The 22,780-nt window shown below is 41.5% G+C and overlaps 1 protein-coding gene across 1 annotated transcript in view; it reads right to left on the bottom strand.

Annotated features, from left to right (window-relative positions):
• dspb (desmoplakin b) overlaps positions 1–7,486 on the bottom strand; it is a 56,895-nt gene extending 49,409 nt beyond the window's left edge. Inside the window, exons 1-3 of the mRNA XM_080430516.1 lie at positions 7,098–7,486; positions 2,813–2,906; positions 472–590 (exon numbers count right to left, since the gene is read on the bottom strand). Of these exons, the coding sequence (XP_080286642.1) occupies positions 472–590; positions 2,813–2,906; positions 7,098–7,315 (431 nt within the window). The 5' untranslated portion in view covers positions 7,316–7,486. The remainder of the gene's footprint in view (positions 1–471; positions 591–2,812; positions 2,907–7,097) is intronic.
• Between the last annotated feature and the right edge of the window lie 15,294 nt (positions 7,487–22,780).

Genomic DNA, 22,780 nt, shown 5'->3' with positions numbered 1-22,780 from the left:
TAAAAAATGTACTTGAAAGTACTACAGTATTGGCATCAAAATATACTTACTGTACCAAAGTAAAAGTATTAAAATATAAATATATTTTTATGTTTTTACTTTTATGAAAGTAAAAAATGTACGGGAAATGGAGGACCAAGTACAATATTTGCCTCAGATATATTGGATAAGTATAAAGTATCGAAAAATGGACGTACTCGGGTAAAGTAAAAGTACCTCAAGGTTTTACTTATAAGTACAGTACTTGAGTAAATGCACTAGTTACTTTCCACCACTCGGAGTTAAGACAGAGAAAGAGAAATAGAGGGAAGAAGAGCAAGCAGGAATAAAAGACAGGTTAGAGCAAGACAAGAGTGCCCTGCAAAATCCAGGGTGTTAATTTAACTACGGGTCCATTTTTATACTCTCTGAGTTAAACGAACAACCAGGATTTTTACATTGTAGTTATCCCTCTCTCTCTTTCTCTCTTACCTTCTGACCACGTTGTCATTGGGCTGACCCAGTGTTCTGAGGTCCATGGCACAGCCCTTCAGCTCGTCTATGGTCTCTCTGGCCATGGACATGTAGCGCTCTGTATCCCCTGCAGCGCCCTGCGAGGCACACACAGTAAAAACCCTCAGTGTTCCTTTAATCCATTAAGACCGGGAACGGGTACAGTTCTTTGTGACTCACAATTGTCACATCGAAAGTGTATATGGACATGATGAGATTTGTTGACTCAACGTCAATTCTGTGAGTTAAATTTGGTGAGGGAAGACTGTCACTTCAGCAAAAGCACTACATTTTGTATCTAAAATCTGTCATTTTAGATTTTAACCACTTTAACCATTACCTACTTTGGCTATTCAAAAATACTCAATACTCAAATCTTTGCTTCTGGGGATTCTACAAATGTTTTTTTCATAAAATTAAATGTATTTGGCCACAAACCCCCATCTGAAAATATGTTGTTCCAGGGACGCCCCAGAAGCAAAGATTGGAGTTAAAAATGTTCGCTTTAAAAAATATGTATTCAAAGATTTGCACACATTTTCATGATTTAAAAAAAATAGCAGATCTACAAGCTCATAGGGCGGCACTCAGTGCGCTTGTATTTCTGCTATTTTTGAATAGCCAAAGTATAAAATAATGGTTTGAGTGGTCACACAGATGCGTTCCCAGTCTTAACTCTGAGAGTATAAGAACGCACCCTACTCAGGATTTTACAGTGCAAGTGAAGACATCACACAGACACTCTAATTCATAGTACGACAGTGTTGCCTGCCAAAAGGGACACATCTAGCACACCAGCTAACAACCTTGTAGATCTGTTCTTTATGGCAGGTGACACCCTGAGCATGATAGAGTAAATGTGTATGGGATACATAATATATAAAACCTTACATGTTATGTGGTGCTGTGTGAGTCTTTCTTTTCCTTGCCTCTGTTGTGTCATCGTGTACAGTACGTATAGTGAATCATATTGAATAATGACATAAGCTTGATGTTTTCAAAATAAACAAAAACAGCGTTTTTAATTGTACTCTTATGTACCCGTGCACAAGTTAAAACAATAAAGAAACCTTGAACCTTGGGTAACACTTGCTATGCATTATGTATCTGCTTATAACACAAGTGTTACCGAACCTTGTTTTGGACCAGAAAATGTCTTCACGTGTCATTAATCGTCAGCAGTCAAGTACAGTAGCGCACTCCAGGGCTTTTTTATTCCAGTAGTTCTAGTTTGCCTAGGTGAGGTTACTCTTTTTCTTTTTATTGACAGCGTGCGTGCCGAGATTTCACTCAGCGTTCATTCCACGTGTGATCGTTTATCATTAAACTTTCACATAAGCATAATCGTATACCATATTCTGTCAGACACGTATGGACACGCCAAACATAGCAAAAATGTATAGGCTACACCATTTGAAAGATAATCTTTCTCTCCCACACTGTGCAAGAACATGATACTATGGAAAGGATGGCCTGAAAGTGATTTCACACAGGCTTCATTTAACGACAGTCATTCAGGTGTGAGGAGTGCACAAAGCCAATAATAGTCAGCAGTTTTGCAGAGTCGTCACACACTCATGACATTCAAGAATGAAGTGATGTATTGAACACTAAGAATGGAAACGATAGAGGAAGAGTGTAACAAACAATAGAACACTATTAGTAAATGAAAGGCTCGAATGGTTTTGTGCCAGAAGTAGGTCCAGGACATCATTTTCATTAAAGCTTGGTTTCCATAATATGGATGGAACAGACACAGGTTGTGCTTGCTGCTGCGAACAGTGAAGAAGATTCCCTTCATATCTGCAGTTTAAGCTTTTGAGTTTTTGCTTTCGTGTTATTAATATATTCTGCCCTACAAATGGAAAACGGTAATAACAATAGCTACTTGTAGTGTGTAGTGTGTTTCATATGTCAACAACAACAACAACAAAATGTTACTCAACCATTTACAGTACTTTCCCTCTACTTCTGTCTGACACTTTTGGCAAAGACAGACAATAAACCTGAATAACATATTTTCTCAGTTTCTCAGTTTCACCCATTTAGACCAGGAACCCCTTTTGGGGTTGTTGTTGCTATGTACAGTATATAGCAACATCATTGTTTTGTTTTGAATAAATATTTGAAGTTTTTCAGAAAACTTTTAGAAGGCGTTTTTAGAATCGGCCTCAGGTCTAAATGGGTTCGCTGTTCTTTGGCTTTGTTGTGTAGCATACAGCTCTGGCCCCTACAAGCCTGACTTGGAGCTGAGGAAAGCTGATAAGCTGAATAAAACGAAGCCAACGTGCAGTAGATGACAAGATAAAACATGACTTACAGACTGCAGGGCGTGTTCAGCCTTCCTCAGGTACTCCTGGCATTGGCCCTGGAGCATGAAGGCCTTCTGATGAATGGCACTGAGGACCGAGTCACTGCAAGAGACCACCAAACACGCAAGCTCTTTACTGCCACCATCATCTTCATTATCACTTTGATAATCCTTATGATTATCGTCCTCTTTACTATCATCATCATCATCATTATCATCATCATCATCATCATCATCATCATCATCATCATCATCATCATCATCATCATCATCATCATCATCATCATCATTATTATCAGGCGGACACAATTCAGAAGTGCATCCAGTTCTTCACTTTCTTTCCACCATGAACATGAACACCATTCATCCAGGGGAGGAGATTCAGCCTAAAGGAATCCAACCCACTTCATCAATATTTTACTATACACGGTATGGACAGTCAGTTTGAAACTGACAAGCTGGAATGGAGAATGTGCTGTGGCACATGGAACTTAACGGTTCAATGTGAGCAATAAATCAAGCTGAGTATTATTCCCAAGGGACAAAAATCTGATGCAGAAAACATGCTGTTTCATAATCAAAATATACTGCAGATGTTTATTATAGATTATTAAGTTGACAATAGTTCCTATGCATTAGGCTTGGGCGGTATCTAGGTATTACAGTTTACCCGGATGTTTCAAAATCCTGAAGGTCTTCAGGTTTTCAAAACCGGCAAAAAATACCTATTAAACTGATACAGAGATGCTGTACTGGGGTGATTTATTGCTGTGCACAGCATCAAAGAACTTTATCTTGAGATGACGTCTTCCAACTATGAAAGCAATGATTAATTAATTAGTCACATGATTATATTCAACTGCCAGTCTACCACCGCCACCACCACCCATCCACCGCACAGCATGTCCGCTCAACCCACTGATGTGTTGGTATCCACGTGGCAACAAGTGCCATCAGATCCTCCAGCAAGTTATGCTCAATATTATGCGCAAAGGGTTCCTATTATCACCGCCGGGCCAGACGGCCAAAGGCGGGAGATTATTGCTCTCTGGCACCGCTGGACACTTTGTGCCACTTTGCACACGCGCACTCCCAGTAGGCCAAGGAAGATCCTCTACCCCAAATTTTCAAATCGCTATGACAGGCCACTTCACATTTTGGACTATAACTTTTGAACCGTAGATCTTCCTCCCCCTCTTCTTTCTATGGAAATAACGTTGCGATGGGAACGATGTGCGAAAACGAATTTCACCCACTTTTTTACCTTGTAAACCTGTGATGTGACAATAAACCTGATTCTGAGTCAAAAGAACTATCCCTTGGATTCCTTGGCTCATGACAAAACTCCCCATATTGGCCTCAACTATTTCTGCCTGACTGCTGGGTTGTGACCAATAAATCATCCAAGGAATCTGTGAGGAATCCAGAGGATTTGTTTGTTTGTTATTTGTTTTTTGAATGAACTACGGTTCAAGTTTGGGCCAAAACATGAGGCCAAAGAAATTGACACACTCTTCCTTGGCCTTCTAGTGTGCATGCAAAGTTCCACGCCGATCGATCCAGTGGTCCCGGAGTTTAGCTGATCATAAAGACACAAGGTCAGACAGGGGCGAAAACACAACACTTAACCACTACCTGCTCAAGTGCACCTTCCTCGCACTTGGGTAAACCAAGTATTGCATAGAGTTTTTGTATGGTATCGCATGGTTTAAGGAATTATCTGTATGTTTACCTTTAGAAAAAATGCATACATTCTTAAAGATAAACAAGAGATGTTCTTTAAAAAATCCTATTTCACCATGACCTCCGAGCAGGAGTCCCAGCAGGTGCTTCATTATGGCAAAAAGGGTTGCAAAGGACAAACATCACCCCAGTAACAGACTGTTTGTGACTATGTGGACTGGCAAGCGTTTGTCTGAAAATCCTGGGCTCAAGGCTCAGAGAGGTTTTTTTTGCCTGTGGTTGTCAGAGCCCTGAATGAGGACAAGAACAAAAAACAAAAGAACACCACCAACAATAACAACAACAAAACTGCATTCAGTCTGTAAAACGTTAGTTTCAATGTTACTTGCCGTAATATAGGATAAGTGTAATTGAAGAATATATGTATGCCTTTTACAAATAGGATAAATTGTGATTCTAAATGATACTCTCCCTTATTCTGCACATTCCCCATTGCTAGATTTTAAAGGTTTTATTATACCTGTTCTTACCTGTACTTTTAATTTCACTTTTTATCTTATCTATATTTTCTTATTCTTCTTTTTTCAGTACATGCAGTATTATTAATAATTTATTATTATTATTATCATTATTATCTTGTTATTGTATTGCTGTTAGCACAGTCTTTGCGGAACATGTACCACCAACATCTTGCTGCTTGTACCTGTATGAGTGAGTGACAAATACACCCCTCTTGATTCTTGAAAAGTGTGGGGATGGTTTATACAAAAATGTCAAGAATAATGATTTCTCTCACTTAACAAACTGAGCCTGGTGTGGGATAAATGCATCCTCTGCAGAAGTGTGGTCATCAAATATTCTGAACATAGAAGTGCCTTTACTGTATGTATTACATAAGACAATGTGTGTGCATTTATATGTACATGTTGAATTGTTGTTGTTTTTCGTCTTGTTTTATGTAAAGTATAACACATACATTGATGAAAAAATACTGCAAAGTTGGAATGTAGCTCATAATGCTGTGTTATCAGTGTAGAGACAGGAATGTACAAAATGGGTGATGCAATATACTGTAGCCTAATTGCTTGAAAATGCATTATAGGTTGTCATTAAACATTACCTGCAACTGTTTTTTAATGTCGCACTTTCTGTCACCACACATGACATATAGTCTAATTGCAAACCTGCTGGCCTTTTTCTGCCTGTGACAATTGGCATCAGGCCTTTGTTGGGCCAGAGCTCTGCAGTGAAATGCGTCTGATGCGTCATTGGACCCAATTTGCAACTGAAATGTCTTATTGCATTATTGCCTAGTGCAAATTGGGTATTTGCTCGACAGGTGTCAATCACTTTTTAGTTTAAGAGTGAGCTTTTGAAATAACTTTTGAAATAGCATCTGAAACACAAGCCTGTGAAAATAACAGACTAAAAGTCATATTAATATGACCTGCTAATTACGCCTATGACTCATCATGATAGTTTGTGTGCAGCTGTAATAAGCAGGTTGTCACCAGTGGTGGAATGTAACTAAGTACATTTACTTATATTGTACTTTTATTCCACTACAATGATTTGAAAACTTTAGTTATTAGTTATTTTGAAGATTTTGATTATCATTGACATACATTAACCACTTCAGCCCTATATAAATTTCGGCCTTTTGAAAATAGCCAATCTACAAGCTCACAATGCATTGCGTTGTGATGCATTGTGAGCTTGTAGATCTGCTATTTTCAAAAGATATTAATACATTTGAAAACTTGAAATTGGACATTCATTTTACTTTTGGTACTTTAAGTATATTTTGATGCCTATACTTTTGTACTTCTACACAAGTACATTTTGAATTCCGGACTTTTACTTGTAACAGAGTATTTCTATATTGCAGTATTGATACTTTTACTTAAATGTGAGTTATTTTTCCACCACCGGTTATAACAGGCAACAGACTGAAAGTCTGGTTAATATTTCATGAGAGCGAATGTGGGTGTTTCCTATCTTATGTAAACAGGTAGGCAGTGGTGGAGTAAAAGTATCAATACTGCAATGTAGAAATACTCTGTTATTAGTAAAAGTCCGGAATTCAAAATTTACTTGAGTAAAAGTACAAAAGTATACTTATCAAAATGTGCTAAAAATACCAAAAGTAGAAAGTACTCATTCTGCAGAATGTCCCATTTCACAGGTTTTCAAATGATTACACATCTTTTGAAAATAGCAGTGAGCTTGTAGATTGGCTATTTTCAAATGGCCGAAATATAGGGCTGAAGTGGTTAATGTATGTTTTGTAATAATAATCAAAATCAACAAAGTAACTAGTAACTAAAGTTTTCAAATAATTGTAGTGGAGTAAAGTACAATATTTTCCTTTGAGATGTAGGCCTAGTGGAGTAGAAGTAAAAGTACTGAAAATAGTAAAGTAAAAATTACTTAAGTAGGCTACAGTAGCCTACTTGAGTAAACGTACTTAGTTACTTTACACCACTGCAGGTAGGGTAGCCCTATGAGCAACAACAGGTGGCACTAAAATAAAAACAAAAAACAGATGACAATGAACAAAGTGGGAGACAGTTAAAGTTATTCTCGATCCAAATTAAAGAAGTAATCCTACCCTCCTCCCGGTCCTGCGAATCCGCCTCCCCCAGAGGTCTTTGAAAAGGAATAGGTGTATCCTTCCGAGGCGTAGGGGTCCGGTGGTCCGTATCCATTACCGCCGCCCTGGACCACTTCACTGCGGGCATAGTAACCTCCCCCTCCCGCGGTCAGGTCTGGCCTGGATCCGGACCTGCGACCGGTGTTCATCGGTCTACCCAAGGAGTGGGAACTCATTTTGGGTTCAAAATAAAGGCAGAAAAGTCCCTTAAAAAACGGTGATGGCAGCTGACTGTTCAGAAACTAAAGTCAACTACATTTAGGCAAAGCGATCGATGCAGCAAAGCCAAGCAGCTCGGTGTTTGACGCTCGACTCTCTCTCTTCTCCCCACCTGTCTGCCCAGAGCGTCCCGGTGCAGACTGGTACTCACACAGAGGAGAATGGCACTTTAGGGAATACAAAACCACACCTCTCTGTCTCGAAATGGGACTTTCCTAGCCCTCCCCTTCCTTCCAACTCATCTTTGTGTGTGTGTGTGTGTGTGTGTGTGTGTGTGTGTGTGTGTGTGTGTGTGTGTGTGCGTGCGAGCGCGCGCGCGTGTGCGTTTGTGTGTTGTCAGTGTAGGCTACTTGTTTCAGTTGTGAAGGACTTATAGTTTTGTATTATTATTTTATTTCAGTGTAATTCTAAAAATAAATTATAGCAGGTTTGCTAGTTTAGTTTCATTTTCATTTTTTGAAAAGGCTTAGTTTTAGATACATTTTGATTCCTTATGTAATTACTTTTATTTATTCATTCATTTGTTTATTGTCATTTGTCACTAGGTGTCATTCAAAAAGGTCAGAAAAAGCATTGTGCAATTAAAAACTCAACCAACAAAACATCTTTATCCACAGTTACTGGCACAGCAAATGGAAAATAGATTCACCCAAAATACTAGGCTTCCTATCCTATTAAATAAAACGATGAAGGCAAAAACTATGAAGGCCATTTTTTCCTGTGATTTCAGTTAGTTCTACTTTTGGAACACTCCAGACTATAATAGTCCTGTGGGCATATCGGACTGCAGTCCAGAAATCAACATGCTGCACCACGGCTGCCCTGATGTTCTGTTCAGAACAGTTTGAGCCACTGCCAGAGCCAGAACTAAAGCAGGAGGCTGGGTTAATTGGACTACTTCAGCTACAAGAGACTCTGGAGCTGACCCGGAGAGTCAGCTCTTGCTGAGGCTGGGGTTCACCAGAAGTGTGCAGATGATTGCTGATGCGTATAGGAGACGACTTGGAGGGTGTTCAACCCATCACAGAAGAAAGCGGTCTCTCCAAAGCTCCATAGAAAATGGACTGGGCCATGCACCGTGCTGCTGGCCAAATTCTCTGATGTGGTCTATTAAGTTATGCAGGGGTCCTTGGGGGGGGGGGTTTCAGGGGGTCCTCAGCAAAAATAGTTAATATAGCATCAAAACCACTTTAACCCTATTTTGCTTTCGCTATTAAAGAATAGCCGATCTACAAGCTCACAACGTGTCCCGATGGGAGCTTGCAGAAATTTTGAAATCTTTTCACTATCTTCTCTCCTGGTGTGCCTGGCACAACATATTTTCAGATGGGTGTCTGTGGCCAAATGGGCTACAGAATGTATACATTTGGGGATCCTTGACATGAAAAGGTTTGAGAACGACTGAATTATAGAGTGCAGCTGGTGGGGGGCTGTATATGGTAGTCCTCCATCAGGACTGAGTGCATGGACCTTATCGGGCCGAGGTGGATCAACATGCAGAGACCCCCCACACTGCAACACCAGACCAGAGCCACCGCGGCCTGGGAAGTGAAGGAGGCATCTGCCCCAACACCCATTACATTTTCTTTAACCATGCCACTCTTTTTCTGCCAGTTTTCCTTTATGTTTTTGAGACCACCAAAACGTCAACCCTGAACAAAGGACAAAGAAGGGTGCAACAGTTTACCCTATACACTACCATGCCACTCTAACATGCAGATGAATCCTTGATTTTACTGGTATTTGATGTGTTTTTATATCTGATGCTTTATTTTTATTTTAATTTTTTCACATTTTCATTTCTTTAACCAATGTCACTTTAACCATGTATGATACTGTCATTTTATACCTGCTGCTTTATGCTGCATATGTTTTCCATTTGCACAAGAAGCATTTCTGGCCTTTTGTAGTGCCATGTTTTTTAATCATGCACCGTATATTAGATTTGTTTTTTCTGTTCTGTGTTCCTTTCTTCTCTACTCTTTCTTTCCCAATTCTAACTGGTGGCCATAGCTGAATGGATAGAGGGAGGCCACCTGGAAAACAGAAGGTCCCAGGTTAGAGTCCTGGCTATGTGTTGAGGTGTCCATAAGAAAGACACTACCTGCTCCACCCTGAGCACTCACCAGAACCATCTGAGCAGCCATGAGCAGGGTGAAGCTTAAAACTGAATTTTCCCAGTGGGACTATCCAGGTCTCCCCTTTCCTAACTCCTCCTGTAACTGCAATGCAGAAACCTTGTACAGAAAAACATGAATACATAGTTAATAAACTACAAATACACCTGTAATCGTGTGAATAACGTTGATTCCGATTCTTTGTGTTGTGGGTGTGTGGGTTACTGGGAACCGTTAAACCCCTCAGGAGCTGTGTAGCGTCCTGCAGGGTGTGTCAACTCAGCTTTGAAGGATTTCCCATGCCCACACTTATGTTTTATTGTTGCATTACACTAATTGTGCTTGTTATTTGAGTTAAAGACTAGAGAGTGGTTTCGCATGTTTACTGTGATTTATGTTGTTATTTGATATTTGTTGTTCCATTTGGTCATTTGGTTTGGTTTTGAAACAATGGGCGATGCGGGTGGCTGCAGTGGGCGCCCCTTTCTGTTGCTGCTGGGCTGAGCTTTGTTGGAGACAATAAAGCATCTAATGTCTAAGATCTTTTCCTCATATCAAAACATGTCTCTCCCTGATATCTTAAACCCACCAGTCATTACAATAGCATTAAGTGGTCTTTACTTTATGGTACTGGTGATGGCTACAGTTGCTAGTTGACTGGTGGTAAGACATGGGGCTCTAAGGCCATGTGTTTTGTATTACTGTTGCAGTCACTTTGATGTGTCATAATTATATAAGACACAGTTTTCCTCATGCAGCTCTTATCAAAGCTTGAGCTCCCCTCACAGTCTGGACTGTATTTGAAAATGCAAAGTGACACACATACGCACGCACGCACGCACGCACGCACGCACGCACGCACGCACGCACGCACGCACGCACGCACGCACGCACGCACGCACGCACGCACGCACGCACGCACGCACGCACGCACGCACACACACACACACACACACACACACACAGATATAGTAAACATATAGAGTACACATACAGTATAGAGCCAAACTTGTGGGAGGTGTTCACAGGACAAACACGTTTGACAGCACACCTTTACCTGTTGCAAAACTTGGTTGAACTCACTATCACTCTCTTATACAAGATATATATATAAGTATGTTCTTTGGCTCTGCAATAAAAATAAAAGAAAATGTGACCAATTTACATTGAAAATGACTTAAGAGTTCAGTCTTTGATGAAATGTCAACAATATCAAGTAAACACACACACACACACACACACACACACACACACACACACACACACACACACACACACACACACACACACACACACACACACACACACACACACACACACACACACACACACACACACACACACACACACACACACATACACACATGCTAAACAGTGATGGTCATTTACAGTATATGCACCAAAAGAAGCAGTCATTAATCCTCTGGTATCATTTTCTGGGGTCAAAACAAGTTGTGTCTTTACAAGCATACCACAATGTAAGAACTGCACATCCCTGGGTAATGCTTTCCGTTGACACTGACACGATGGAATGTATGTGTGCAAAAACTCCAGCAGCCGCTGTGGAATGTAATCTGTGCATGCTTGCGTTCATGTGTGTATGTGCATGTGTACATGCGTGCATGAGTGTGTGCATGCGTGCGTGCGCGTGCGTGTGTGTGTGTGTGTGTGTGTGTGTGTGTGTGTGTGCATGTGTGTGCGTGTGTGTGCGTGTGTGTGCGTGTGTGTGTGTGTGTGTGTGTGTGTGTGTGTGTGTGTGTGTGTGTGTGTGTGTGTGTGTGTGTGTGTGTGTGTGTGTGTGTGTGTGAGAGAGAGAAAGAGAGAGAGAGAGAGAGAGAGAGAGAGAGAGAGAGAGAGAGAGAGAGAGAGAGAGAGAGAGAGAGAGAGAGAGAGAGTCTGTCTGTGTCTGCCATCATTTGTTGTGAGAGACAAGGGAACAGAAAGTAAAGAAATAAGTGTGTGTGTGGTGGGGGGCTGGAAAGAGGTTAGAAGAGGTTTGTTTGTGTCTTTGTAATTTATCATTTCTGTGCAGCTGTTATCCATTAGCTCAAACTGTAATTGCAGGCTTGCTCTCCACTGTCAATAACAGTGGCCCATGTGTGGAGGTTATGATGATGATGATGATGATGATGATGATTCCAGTTTATATACTCCATGCACTGTGTGCTAACTCATGAGAGTGAAAAGAGTCTTCCTTTTTTTGTTTCTATTTTACTCTCAGAGTAAAATGAACAGTACAGGCTGTACAATTTTAGCCTTGGGAATAAATGTGAGATAACAATGATTTATGAATGGTGAAGGCAGCAACGCATCTTATTCTTTCCCAAACAGTTTTTCTCACCAAAAAAAGCGTTGGCCCCACCCTCACTTCAGCGATATGCCCCGTAGCATAAAACGTACTCGTCATTTTAGATACACGCCTGTACTTGTGAGAATTCATGAATAGCACACCGATACCCACCTTTTGCCAAACCAGCATTCCAATGCTGCTCTCCACTTTGTGATCTGTTGGCATGCTCTATGTGTGATGAGTGCAATGCATTATGCCATCCAGAGAGCTGTGTCATGTGACTCCTCTCTGACCAGTGACACTTTTATGAGGATGCGCTGCAGAACTTGAACTTCATACGCCTGAAAGCAGACACCGTGTATTCTTCAGGTGCAACAGATTATCATGCTATCAGGCAGACTGACACAACTGTTGTGCTTACAATATGTATTGAATAATCGGTATCTGTCAGAACTGTACCCGCCAACAGTGGTGGCTTATCCAACGAGCTTGAGGTGCTGAAGCACAGGGCACCAACCCTTGGGGGGGCACCAAATGGCGTGAAGAAAAAAAAAACTGCGAAACTTAGAGCGCAGCACCCCCCCCCGGGGCACCACGAAGGGTTAATCCGCCCCTGCCCGCCAATAACAGCATGCAACATCATTTTGTATATACTCCAGGGGTGTGTGTGTGTGTGTGTGTGTGTGTGTGTGTGTGTGTGTGTGTGTGTGTGTGTGTGTGTGTGTGTGTGTGTGTGTGTGTGTGTGTGTGTGTGTGTGTGTGTGTGTGTGTGTGTGTGTGTGTGTGTGTGTGTGTGTGTGTCTGTAGGTGCTGTAGGTGTGAGAGTTTGTTATGTATGTACCTTGGCTGAACCAGGTGTGTGCTGACTGAGTATGCCTTGAGGTGTGGGTGTTTCATACATGAGGGTGGAGTGACCCACCCTCTCTCTCTCTCTCTCTCTCTCTCTCTCTCTCTCTCTCTCTCTCTCCTCTCTGTCTGTCTCTCTCTCTGTCAAAGAGACACGATGAGGCATGCAGACTTTAATGAGAAACTGTGGAGTCTCACAAATCATGTGTATTTGTGACTGTACGTATCTACTGTACTTGTAAAGCCCAGACATATGTTGTACACTACAGTACTTTGGTCAACTTTGGTTGTTTTAAAATGTGCTGTATAAATAAAATTTACTTGACTTGACGTAAGGACAATGTTCTTATAAAGCACATCATGGCCAGATTTTACTTTCAAATTGGGAGCTATTCTACGGCTAACACCAGGCTTATAACAAATAATTCAAATTTTGAATAATAACCTTGTAGACATTGTATGCGTGCATGCAATGTCTACATGCATATGTATATGCGTGTATGCATGCGTGCATGCGTCTGCATGTGTGTGTGCATGCATGAATGAATACAGTGTATACAGTGTTCGCCAACCATGGCCGTGTCATGACACCTTTCTAACCCGATACACTAATCTTCCTGCAGTTTCTCATGGTGTTTGACAGGACCGGTCCCCCAGTCACTGCGCCAACAGGCTCCACCCTGCTAGACCACCTCAAGCCTGACTGTCCCACAACCACAAGTGAGCTGAGGTGAGGCCGTGGAAGAATAGGCCTGTGCTTGTCACACCATAAACATCAAAAGTCCCCGGAAACATCCTCAAGGGTTTGAAGCGAAAGTTATTAATCCCACTGTGTACACACACACACGCACACGCACACGCACACGCGCACGTGCACGTGCACACACACACACACACACACACACACACACACACACACACACACACACACACACACACACACACACACACACACACACACACACACAGAGAACTGCATATTTTTTTCACCACTTTGCTGTGCTGACTCAAAGAATTGCGGGAGTTTAGAAAATAGCATAATTATTTTCAGGCAGTGGAACTGTTTTTTCTGCCTGTCTTTTGAATGCTCTTGGCCTGTCATCATCCTGTCAATTGAGATGGGCTTCTTTACCTTACATGTTATCTTTGTAAGAGTGAGTGTCTGTGGTTTTGTGTACTTTGCAGGCATGCACAGGCATTGTTGCAATACACTTGCACGTCTTGTACACATTTTATGTATTTTTTTTTGTACGTGACGAAAGGGAAAGTTGCGTGTGGATTATAAGTGAGGATTAGGTATGCAGTTAACGACTGTCTTTCAGGGTGTGTCTGTCAGTTAGTCTAACCATGGTGGTTCTCATGGTCTGAAGCCATCACAGGAAATCAGGAACATGCAGACTGACTGTTCTGCTGTGCATGTGTCAAGTTACAACTGAGGTAATACTATTGTAGTGAGGAGGCCTTTGAGTCACATTGGAAGCACCCATGTAAACCTAAAATATGATTATTTTTGAATAGTTTTTATTTACTCTAATACTGTATACTCTCGTAGGTGTGGTGCTGTAGTGCCTGTGCAAAGAAAAGAGAAGAAGAAGAAGAAGAAGAAGAAGACACCCTAAGGCTATTGGCACGTTTATTGAACATCCATGCCTGCACCTGCGTGAATGAGTCAGTGTGTGTGTGTGTGTGTGTGTGTGTGTGTGTGTGTGTGTGTGTGTGTGTGTGTGTGTGTGTGCGTGCGTGCGTGCGTGCGTGCGTGCGTGCGTGCGTGCGTGCGTGCGTGCGTGCGTGCGTGCGTGCGTGCGTGCGTGCGTGCGTGCGTGCGTGCGTGCGTGCGTGCGTGCGTGCGTGCGTGCGTGTGTGTGTGTGTGTGTGCATGAGAGAAGCAGAGTGAGAGATACAGACAGTAGAGTGACAGACATGTAACAGAGACATTATTTTTTGTGGGAACCTATTAATGGGTGTGAGAAATAAAACAGACTCATTCATTTGTCACAGGTCATTTGCTTTGAGCGTCTGTGATGGGAATCTATGAGCTCTGTGTGACTATCACCATGCACAATCAACACCACAATAGCTGTATCTCTTCAAGTCCTCTTCACACGTCACTCCTCCTCAATACAGGTGCTGAGTTGACAAGGTCTTGTTGTATTTGAAGAGATCTATAGCGGTTATATTGTATACATGCTGTCAAATGTATACAGGTGCACGGAGGTGGAGGTAGAAGGCTGCAGTTTGTGCCTCAATGATCCTGTGACAGTAGCCTACCTGTGTGAGAGCAGCAGAGTGACATGGATACGTCCCCTGGGGGTAGAGACACAAGAGAGAGAGAGAGAGAGAGAGAGAGAGAGAGAGAGAGAGAGAGAGAGAGAGAGGGGGGGGGAGGAGGAGGAGGGAGGGGTTAGCTGTCACTTGAAACCTTGAACAGATCTGGGTCATTGTTCATTGTGATAAATGACATTGTCTTACCATGCAGTCAAATACACCTGATGAATTTGTTGACAATATAAGGGGCTGTGTCTTTGCAGATGACCTCTGCCAATGGATTGGCTAGGTTAAAGGAAACTGGTGAAATGTAAAGCTTTAATGTAGGAAGAAAATCAATAGATAGATTTTGCTCGCCATGTTTGTTCAGATATAGCTACTACAGGAAACAACCCATGGTGGCAATTCTCATTACTATTAATATTATGCAACGTTTCTGGAAAACATTTTGAGATATAGGCCTATGATAGTGTGTTTCATAAGACAACCCTGAGGTGCATGAGCAGGAAGACGGTGTAGACGCACATTTCATCCGGCTCCAACTAACATAAGACAACCCTGGGGAGGTTTGTGAGGTGGTATGTGTACTCTAACCTATACTGTACCTGCGCTTACGTGCGTGCGCACGTGTGTGTCTTTTGGGTGTGATAACAGATGACAGGGGTGTGGTCGGTCGGTAGACGTTGATATAACACACTACTGTTTCTCAACGTCGGGTCCGGGGAGCACCAGGGGTCCAAACGGACCTTTGCGGGTCTGTAACTCTGAGAGTGTACAAATGGTTCCATTTGTACACTCTTTGTAAATAAACACTGACCCCATTGACCCTCATGCATATCAAACTGGGGGCCAATGAAAGGAAAAACGTTGAGAATCACTGCTACAACAACACACCAATCCACTTTCTCCACCCCCCCCCCCCCTCCTCCCTCTTTCTCCTCTATCTTTAATTGGAATGTCTGGCAGACAGTGGCAGTGACAGGGCAGAGGCAGAAGGTGTCGTGTACGTGAGAGATGGGCGAGAGCTGAGCACATGTTCTCGCCTCTATACAGAGTCGTCAACTGCACCCCGACAGTGTTATTCTAGGAGCAAGGGCTGTGCTACCCAATAATATCAGTAATACATTGTCGTAAATGTCGTCAGACTCACACGTGCAAACTCTCTCTCCCTGTCTCTGTATCTCTCTGTCTCTGCATCTCTCTGTCCCTGTCTCTGTATCTCTCTGTCTGTTACTCTCTAAATTCAATTACATTCAATGGGATTTAATTGGCATGACAAAACATACGTTTTCATTGCCAAAGCAAAAGTGGGGGAAAAAACGGTCAAAACTAAAGGGAATAAAGAAAAGTGTAAACAGAGGTGTTACATTGCAACTTGGGAAAACTAGCTTACACAACCATAAGAATTGTGTTTTCTGTCAGAAATAGTTATATACACGTATAGGTAAGGTTAGCTTGGGAGGAACTTTTGAAACAAATGACAGCAATATTTCAATGTTTTGCACAGTATAAAACCCGAGGGACAAATAGCAGCAACATTTTCAAATGTATTTAGAATTGTGCAAAAGTAGCAGCAGTTTTTCAAATGTGTTTAAAGGTAGTCTGTCTGTACAGTAGTTCTATGTACCGAGATCACTCGGTGCAGACAGTGCACATATGATTAGCTTGACCAATGTAAAAAACATTTTAAAAAGGCCATGCTACACTATGTCGTCCAATGTAAAAAAAACATAAAAAATGCCATGCTACACAATGTCGTCCAATGTAAAAACCCCAACAACAGAAAATGCCATGCTACACTATGTCGTCCAATGAAAAAAAAAAAGACATAAAGAAAAATGCCATGCTACACTTTGTCGTCCAATGTAAAACCTATGAAGAAAGTGCCATGCTACACTAAGTCTGCCTGTGGAGGCCTTTCTCGATTGCAATACTGTGCTCACTGAGTCTGTAGTCAGGCTTTTCTTTGTTTTGAACAGTCACAATGCTCAGGTATTCTTTTTATATTTTTGGGGGCTGTTTCCATAGATATATATATATATGGCGGTTTCTGCCTTTATTGATATGATAGTAGGCTGACAGGAAATGGGGAGAGAGATGGGGGGGGAGACACAGCAAAGATTGTCGGGATCGGGAGCCGAACTCCCGACACGCTGTCGAACTGGATTATCAGCATATGTGGTATGCGCCTGGACCGCTAGGCCAGCGGGAGCCCCACAATGCTCAGGTATTCTGACGGCCATTGTTTAGGACTGTAGGCTATGCTCTGTTTAGGGCCAAATAGCATTCTAGTTGGCTCTGCTTTAGGGTTGCTTCTTTCCAATGTGTCAGTCAGATAGCTTTCTTTTTTCTGTCTTATAATTTGGTTTAGTCCAGTGGGTTTTCTGTCTGGTGGCTCTGTGTTTGTGAGTCCCATGACCAGCTGGCTGAGGGGGAATCTCTCTCTAGGGATTCTCTGTGAGGGCTTTGTTATGTCTGAGTCACTTTCTTTTGGGTGTTATAACATTTAAATGCTCTCTTTTTAATTTGGATAATGAGTGGGTATTGTCCTAATTCTGCTCTGCATGCATTATTTGGTGTTTTGCGTTGCATAATAACTGTATGTGGGGTGGGGTGGGTTGAAGGGTAGTACATTGTGAATTGTGAATGTCGCAATTTTAAAAGAAATATTTATATTGTGTTGAGTCTGGCGTAGAGGATTGCATCCTGTGCCAGAACATTTTCAATAAATTTCAATACATTTCAATAATTCCGTGTGCGGGGTCTCAGTGTTTCTTCCATTTTTCAAGATCTTTGTTGGCAAGTGGTCCCCAGATCTCCAACAGAGGGAAATTGGTTCTATCAGAGTCCAATATTCTTTGGTTTTAATTGGGATGTCTAGATTGTTTCTTTTGATCTCTCTCTCTCTCTCTCTCTCTCTCTCTCTCTCTCTCTCTCTCTCTCTCTCTCTCTCTCTCTCTCTCTCTCTCTCTCTCTCTCTCTCTCTCTCTCTCTCTCTCTCTCTCACACACACACACACACACACACACACACACACACACATACACACACACGCACGCACGCACGCATGCATGCACAATCTGTATCACTTGACTGACTCTCATCACACATGGTCACAGGGACGCGCGCAAACACACGCACATGCAAACAGAAAGACAGTGCTCCACCCTCCAATGCTGCGGACTTTTTTTTCAGATGCAGAGAGAAGAGACTTGTCATTCACTTGAGCCTGTAATGTACATTGTGTTTCAAGGTCATGGACTCATGAGTCATATATAACCTAACGTACAGAAACATGTTATATCAGCCTACATTATAGCAGCCTGTCAGATCTCACGTTCAGCCATGCTAATCTATGAATTCCACGCGACTATTAGGCTAATGCATACGTTTATTAAATATGTTGTTAGGAGAATGTGTAAAATGAGACAAACTGCTGAGAAAGCCTAAAGTGTGATCACTTTGCGCCCCCTGGAGGTTGCAAGGAGGGCTTCACGTTAGCGTTGCCAGATTCTGCGAGAGAAATAAGCAACCAGGTCTATGAAAACAAGCCCAAAAGAAGCGACTAGGCTACGGCTAACCGATCTAAAAGCTCACAACACGTCGACGCGTTGTGAGCTTGTAGATCTGCTATTAAAAAAAAAAAAAAAGATTTAAAAAATCTTCTTGAAAAGAAAAGAGAGGTAATTTTGGAACGTTTTTGAAACATTTTAACAACACAAATCTTGTATGGGGAGGGGGCGGTGACCCTGGCACTTAATATTTTCAGATGGGGGGGTCTGTGACTGTAACCAATACATATTAATATGGGGGGTCCTTGCCATGAAAATGTTTGAGAACCACTGGTTTTCACAACATTAGGAAACAAGTCCAAATAAGCAACTACGCATTAGAAACAAGGCCACAGTGGCTTATAATAAGCGGACATGGCAACACTGCTTCACGTTATTGGTGCTCGCCTCTCACCCATTGTCTCCAAGCAAAAGGAAAAACTAATCCTCCCCGGCCTATTTATGTGGTCATGAAAATCTGATGTTGTGGGTTGAAATTAAATAGATTAGGAATGCATTGCATTGCGGGACCTCCGGTAAAAGGCATTGACACAAATCCCTCCGAAAGCTTGGAAAGAACATAACACTTCCAGTTAATCTCTAAATCTCCTTTAATCGAGAGGAAACGCATAGTATTTGTGGTCGACCCTACTATTATTTGGAGTCGAGAGGGCAGAGGGTGCACAAAGGAGATCTTTGTTGTCAACATAGGCCTACAGTGTTGCCAGATTCTGCGAGAGAAATAAGCAACCAGGTCTAAAAAAGTGACCAGTCTACGGTTATTTGAAAATCTGCTATTTATTTATTTTTAAAAGAAAAAATAATCTTGAAAAAAAAAGAGGTAATTTTGGAACATTTTAAAAACATTTTAACAGCACAAATCCACAAAATATTTTCAGATGGGGGGATCTGTGGACAAATACATATTAATTTGGGGGTCCTTGACATAGAAGAAATAGGGAAGATGGAGAGGGAGTCCCGCACACTATCTTCACTTATACAAATATTTATTTAAGATTAACGTTTCGGTCGCTCAGACATTCATCAGGCCTGAGGTCCTTGACTAGCCTGGTTCTAAACCTAGTCATTGACATGAAAATGTTTAAGAACCACTGGTTTAAACAACAATAGGAAACATGCCCAAATATAGTCTAGGACCTGGCTAAAATATGTAGGCCATGCACTTAATTTAGGACAGAATATCTCTTACTTTTCTTGGCTAATATGACCCAGGGAACAACTTAATAACTTGTATTCTCTATCTGGGGCGAAATACCCGAAAAAAATACCACAGCTTTTTATAAAATGACCATAACCGGTGCACTACTAATCTGCTAAATTGTTGGAGCTACAGATTTTATGAGGTGCTCAAACTGTTCAGAGTTCTTATGTTTAGGGAAACATAGAAAAGTGTAAAATTTCTAATTTGTTATTTTATCATATAGAACAGTCAACAGCTAAAAGAAACCCCTAAAACGTATTACAGTCAAGGGCCATGGGGAAATTTTTGTGCGAATCAATCTAAAAGCACCAAATCTGTTCCAGATGTAACCCAGGGCATGCTCTAATGATTTAACAAGGGTGCCCGAGCCAGCGACCTTCGGGGTCATCATAGTGGCCAAATCCAATATGGCCACCACCTGACAAAGTTTTTGGCAATTGCCACATGAGCTGCGAATGCAAATTTGGTGTCTAAATCATGTTTTTTGACTATTGTTCAAATGCTTATCTTTATGATTTAATCTATCTAGAGGACTCTAATTTGCTTATCACAAATATGGCCACTATGTCATCATGAAACAGCCGATGTATCTTACTGATGTAATTTTATTGCAACAATAGAATGATTTAAGTGTAGAACTTATTCCTAATGATACAGCTACAGCTAGTACAGTATGTGCAACAATGCTCAGCATAACATGTAATGCTATATAGTATTACTATTCTATACACCTTTGACTAGTATGATAAAATACTAGTCAAAGGTGTATAGAATTGTTTACAATAGGTTTATATCACATTGTGGTCTTGGTGTTACAACAGCAACAGCTTTACTGGCATCTGCAAGATAGGTCCATTCACAAGTCTTAGTCATGGAGTCCCAGTACCAGCCCAACCTTGAAATCTGGGATATTTTGTTGGACGGGGGTCGTTTGATTCCAATAGAAGCTGGTCTGCAGCAGCGCCCTTTTTACATGCTGAATCAATGTAGCTTGGGTTGGAGGAATGTTCTTGGGGGACTTGGTACTCAGAGGTGGTACGAAGTACTCGACCCCAGTACTTGAGTAAGAGTACAGATACTCCTGGTCAAATTTACTCCACTAAAGAGTAAAGGTAGGAGTAAAGGTAGCTCAGTCAAAATGTTACTCAAGTAAGAGTAAAAAAGTAATTGCTTTTAAATATACTTAAGTATTCAAAAGTACATGCTTTGAAAAATATTTCAAGTACAGGAAAAAGTAAAAGTAGAAGTACATTTCTCAATTTTTATATCAATGAATTGCTGTAATGTTTTCACAATGAATTTATAGGACCTTGTAACTCTTGTTTCAGAGAAGTACTGTAACTCTCTGAAACCACCTGCACTGCATGCACTGATGTGCTTGCTTGTAGAACCAACACATTATACAAAGCCTGCAGAAACACCATAAAAACATAGAAATGACTGAGGAACCAGAACTAAATGCTTTTACTCCTATACACCCTTACAAGATGTAACAAAGAGGCAAGCGGAGGGGGAAGCCAGAAACACGGCTATGTGAGAGCAGAAGTTAGGCCAATTGCATTTTAGGGAAGAAAAAAAAACAGCAACAACAAACTCCTTTTTAAGGTCAACCGCACCAATGCAACGTCTTGCAACTGCCATTGGGGGTAATGGTTGCAAGTAGTTGCAAGTAGTTGCATGTTGCAAGGAGTTGCATGGCGAATCATTGGTGTGGATGTGGAGTGGGCTTAAAAGTACTCAGTACTTTACAGCCTAGAAATGTACTTGAGTAAAAGTTAAATATTTGTCTTGGAAATGTACTAAACAAAGAGTAATAAGTGTCACACAAATCTAATGCTCAAGTAAAGTCCAGATCCTCAGAATCTGTACTCAAGTACAGTACTCAAGTACATTTACTCCGTTACTGTCCACCACTGTTGGTACTATTTGAGAAAAGCCAATCTTTACACTGCAATCTTTGGACATGGAAATCGAAGTTGATCTTTTCAGGCTCCAAGGTGAGGGTGACCAGGGTTTCTGTGTGATTCCTGCACTCCTTTTCCACAGTCAGGGAAGGCTGATGTTGGTCAAATGGTAAGTCCCTTGAGAACCTTCCTCCCACCCAAACTGCACTGATTCAGTATGTCAGAACCTAGGAACCTTACTGGACCCATCTTGGAGATGCCAGTAAACCTTGCGCCATCCTCCTCCACTGTGGCTGCAAAAGTCATGTAGTGGACACAGCAAATGCTGCAAAGCTGGAGTCTGTTGCATCTCGATATATAGATGTTGTATGATTAGAACATAAAAAACAATCATCCATCTGAGGAATCAAAAGGACTGAGCATATGCAACTTAAGATTCTGTGTGTGTGTGTGTGTGTGTGTGTGTGTGTGTGTGTGTGTGTGTGTGTGTGTGTGTGTGTGTGCGTGTGCGTGTGCGTGTGCGTGTGCGTGCGTGTGCGTGTGTGCGCGTGCGTGCGTGTTTGTGTGTTGTGCAGTACTGTATGTATCAGTTATTGCAAAGCTGTTCTGTTGTTGTAGTAACACCAAGACAAATTCCTAGCAACCATTTGTGGTTTGATAGTGTTTAATTTATGCTGAGCATTGCTGTGCATACTGGCTGTTGCTTTATAATTTCAGTTCTATAGTCATATTATTATATTTTTATAGAATTTACGAAAATGACATCTGTACACAGGTTGTTTGTTTCTCCAGTTTGATCTCTACACTCAATCTGGATGAAACTTTATGTTACACAACATGTTTGGTATAGTGGCCATATTTGTAATAAGCAAGTCTGAGTGCTCTAGATGGATTCAATCATAAATATGAGCATTCCAATGTGTTTCTAATGCTCAAAAAGCATAAAATAGAGAAAAATGACAAAGATTAAGTTAAGTAAAACTAATTTTGAGATAGTCGCCATCTTTGAAATATGCAAAATAGAGGTCCTGCTACACCGGCGATAAGGATTCCAACATGTTTCTAACTGTGAAAAAACATGCATTTATAGCTGGTTCAAAAGTTATAGCCAAACCCTTTTTTCAGATGGCAGCCATATTGGAATTGGCCACTATAATGACCCAGAGCGTTGCTGGCTCAGGTAGGCCTACCCTTGCTAAATCATTAGAGCATGCCCTGGGTTACATC

Source organism: Gymnoscopelus braueri, assembly GCF_963280865.1.
Source record: "Gymnoscopelus braueri genome assembly, chromosome: 6".
Classification (NCBI taxonomy): domain Eukaryota; kingdom Metazoa; phylum Chordata; class Actinopteri; order Myctophiformes; family Myctophidae; genus Gymnoscopelus; species Gymnoscopelus braueri.
This window is presented reverse-complemented; position numbering and strand designations above follow the sequence as displayed.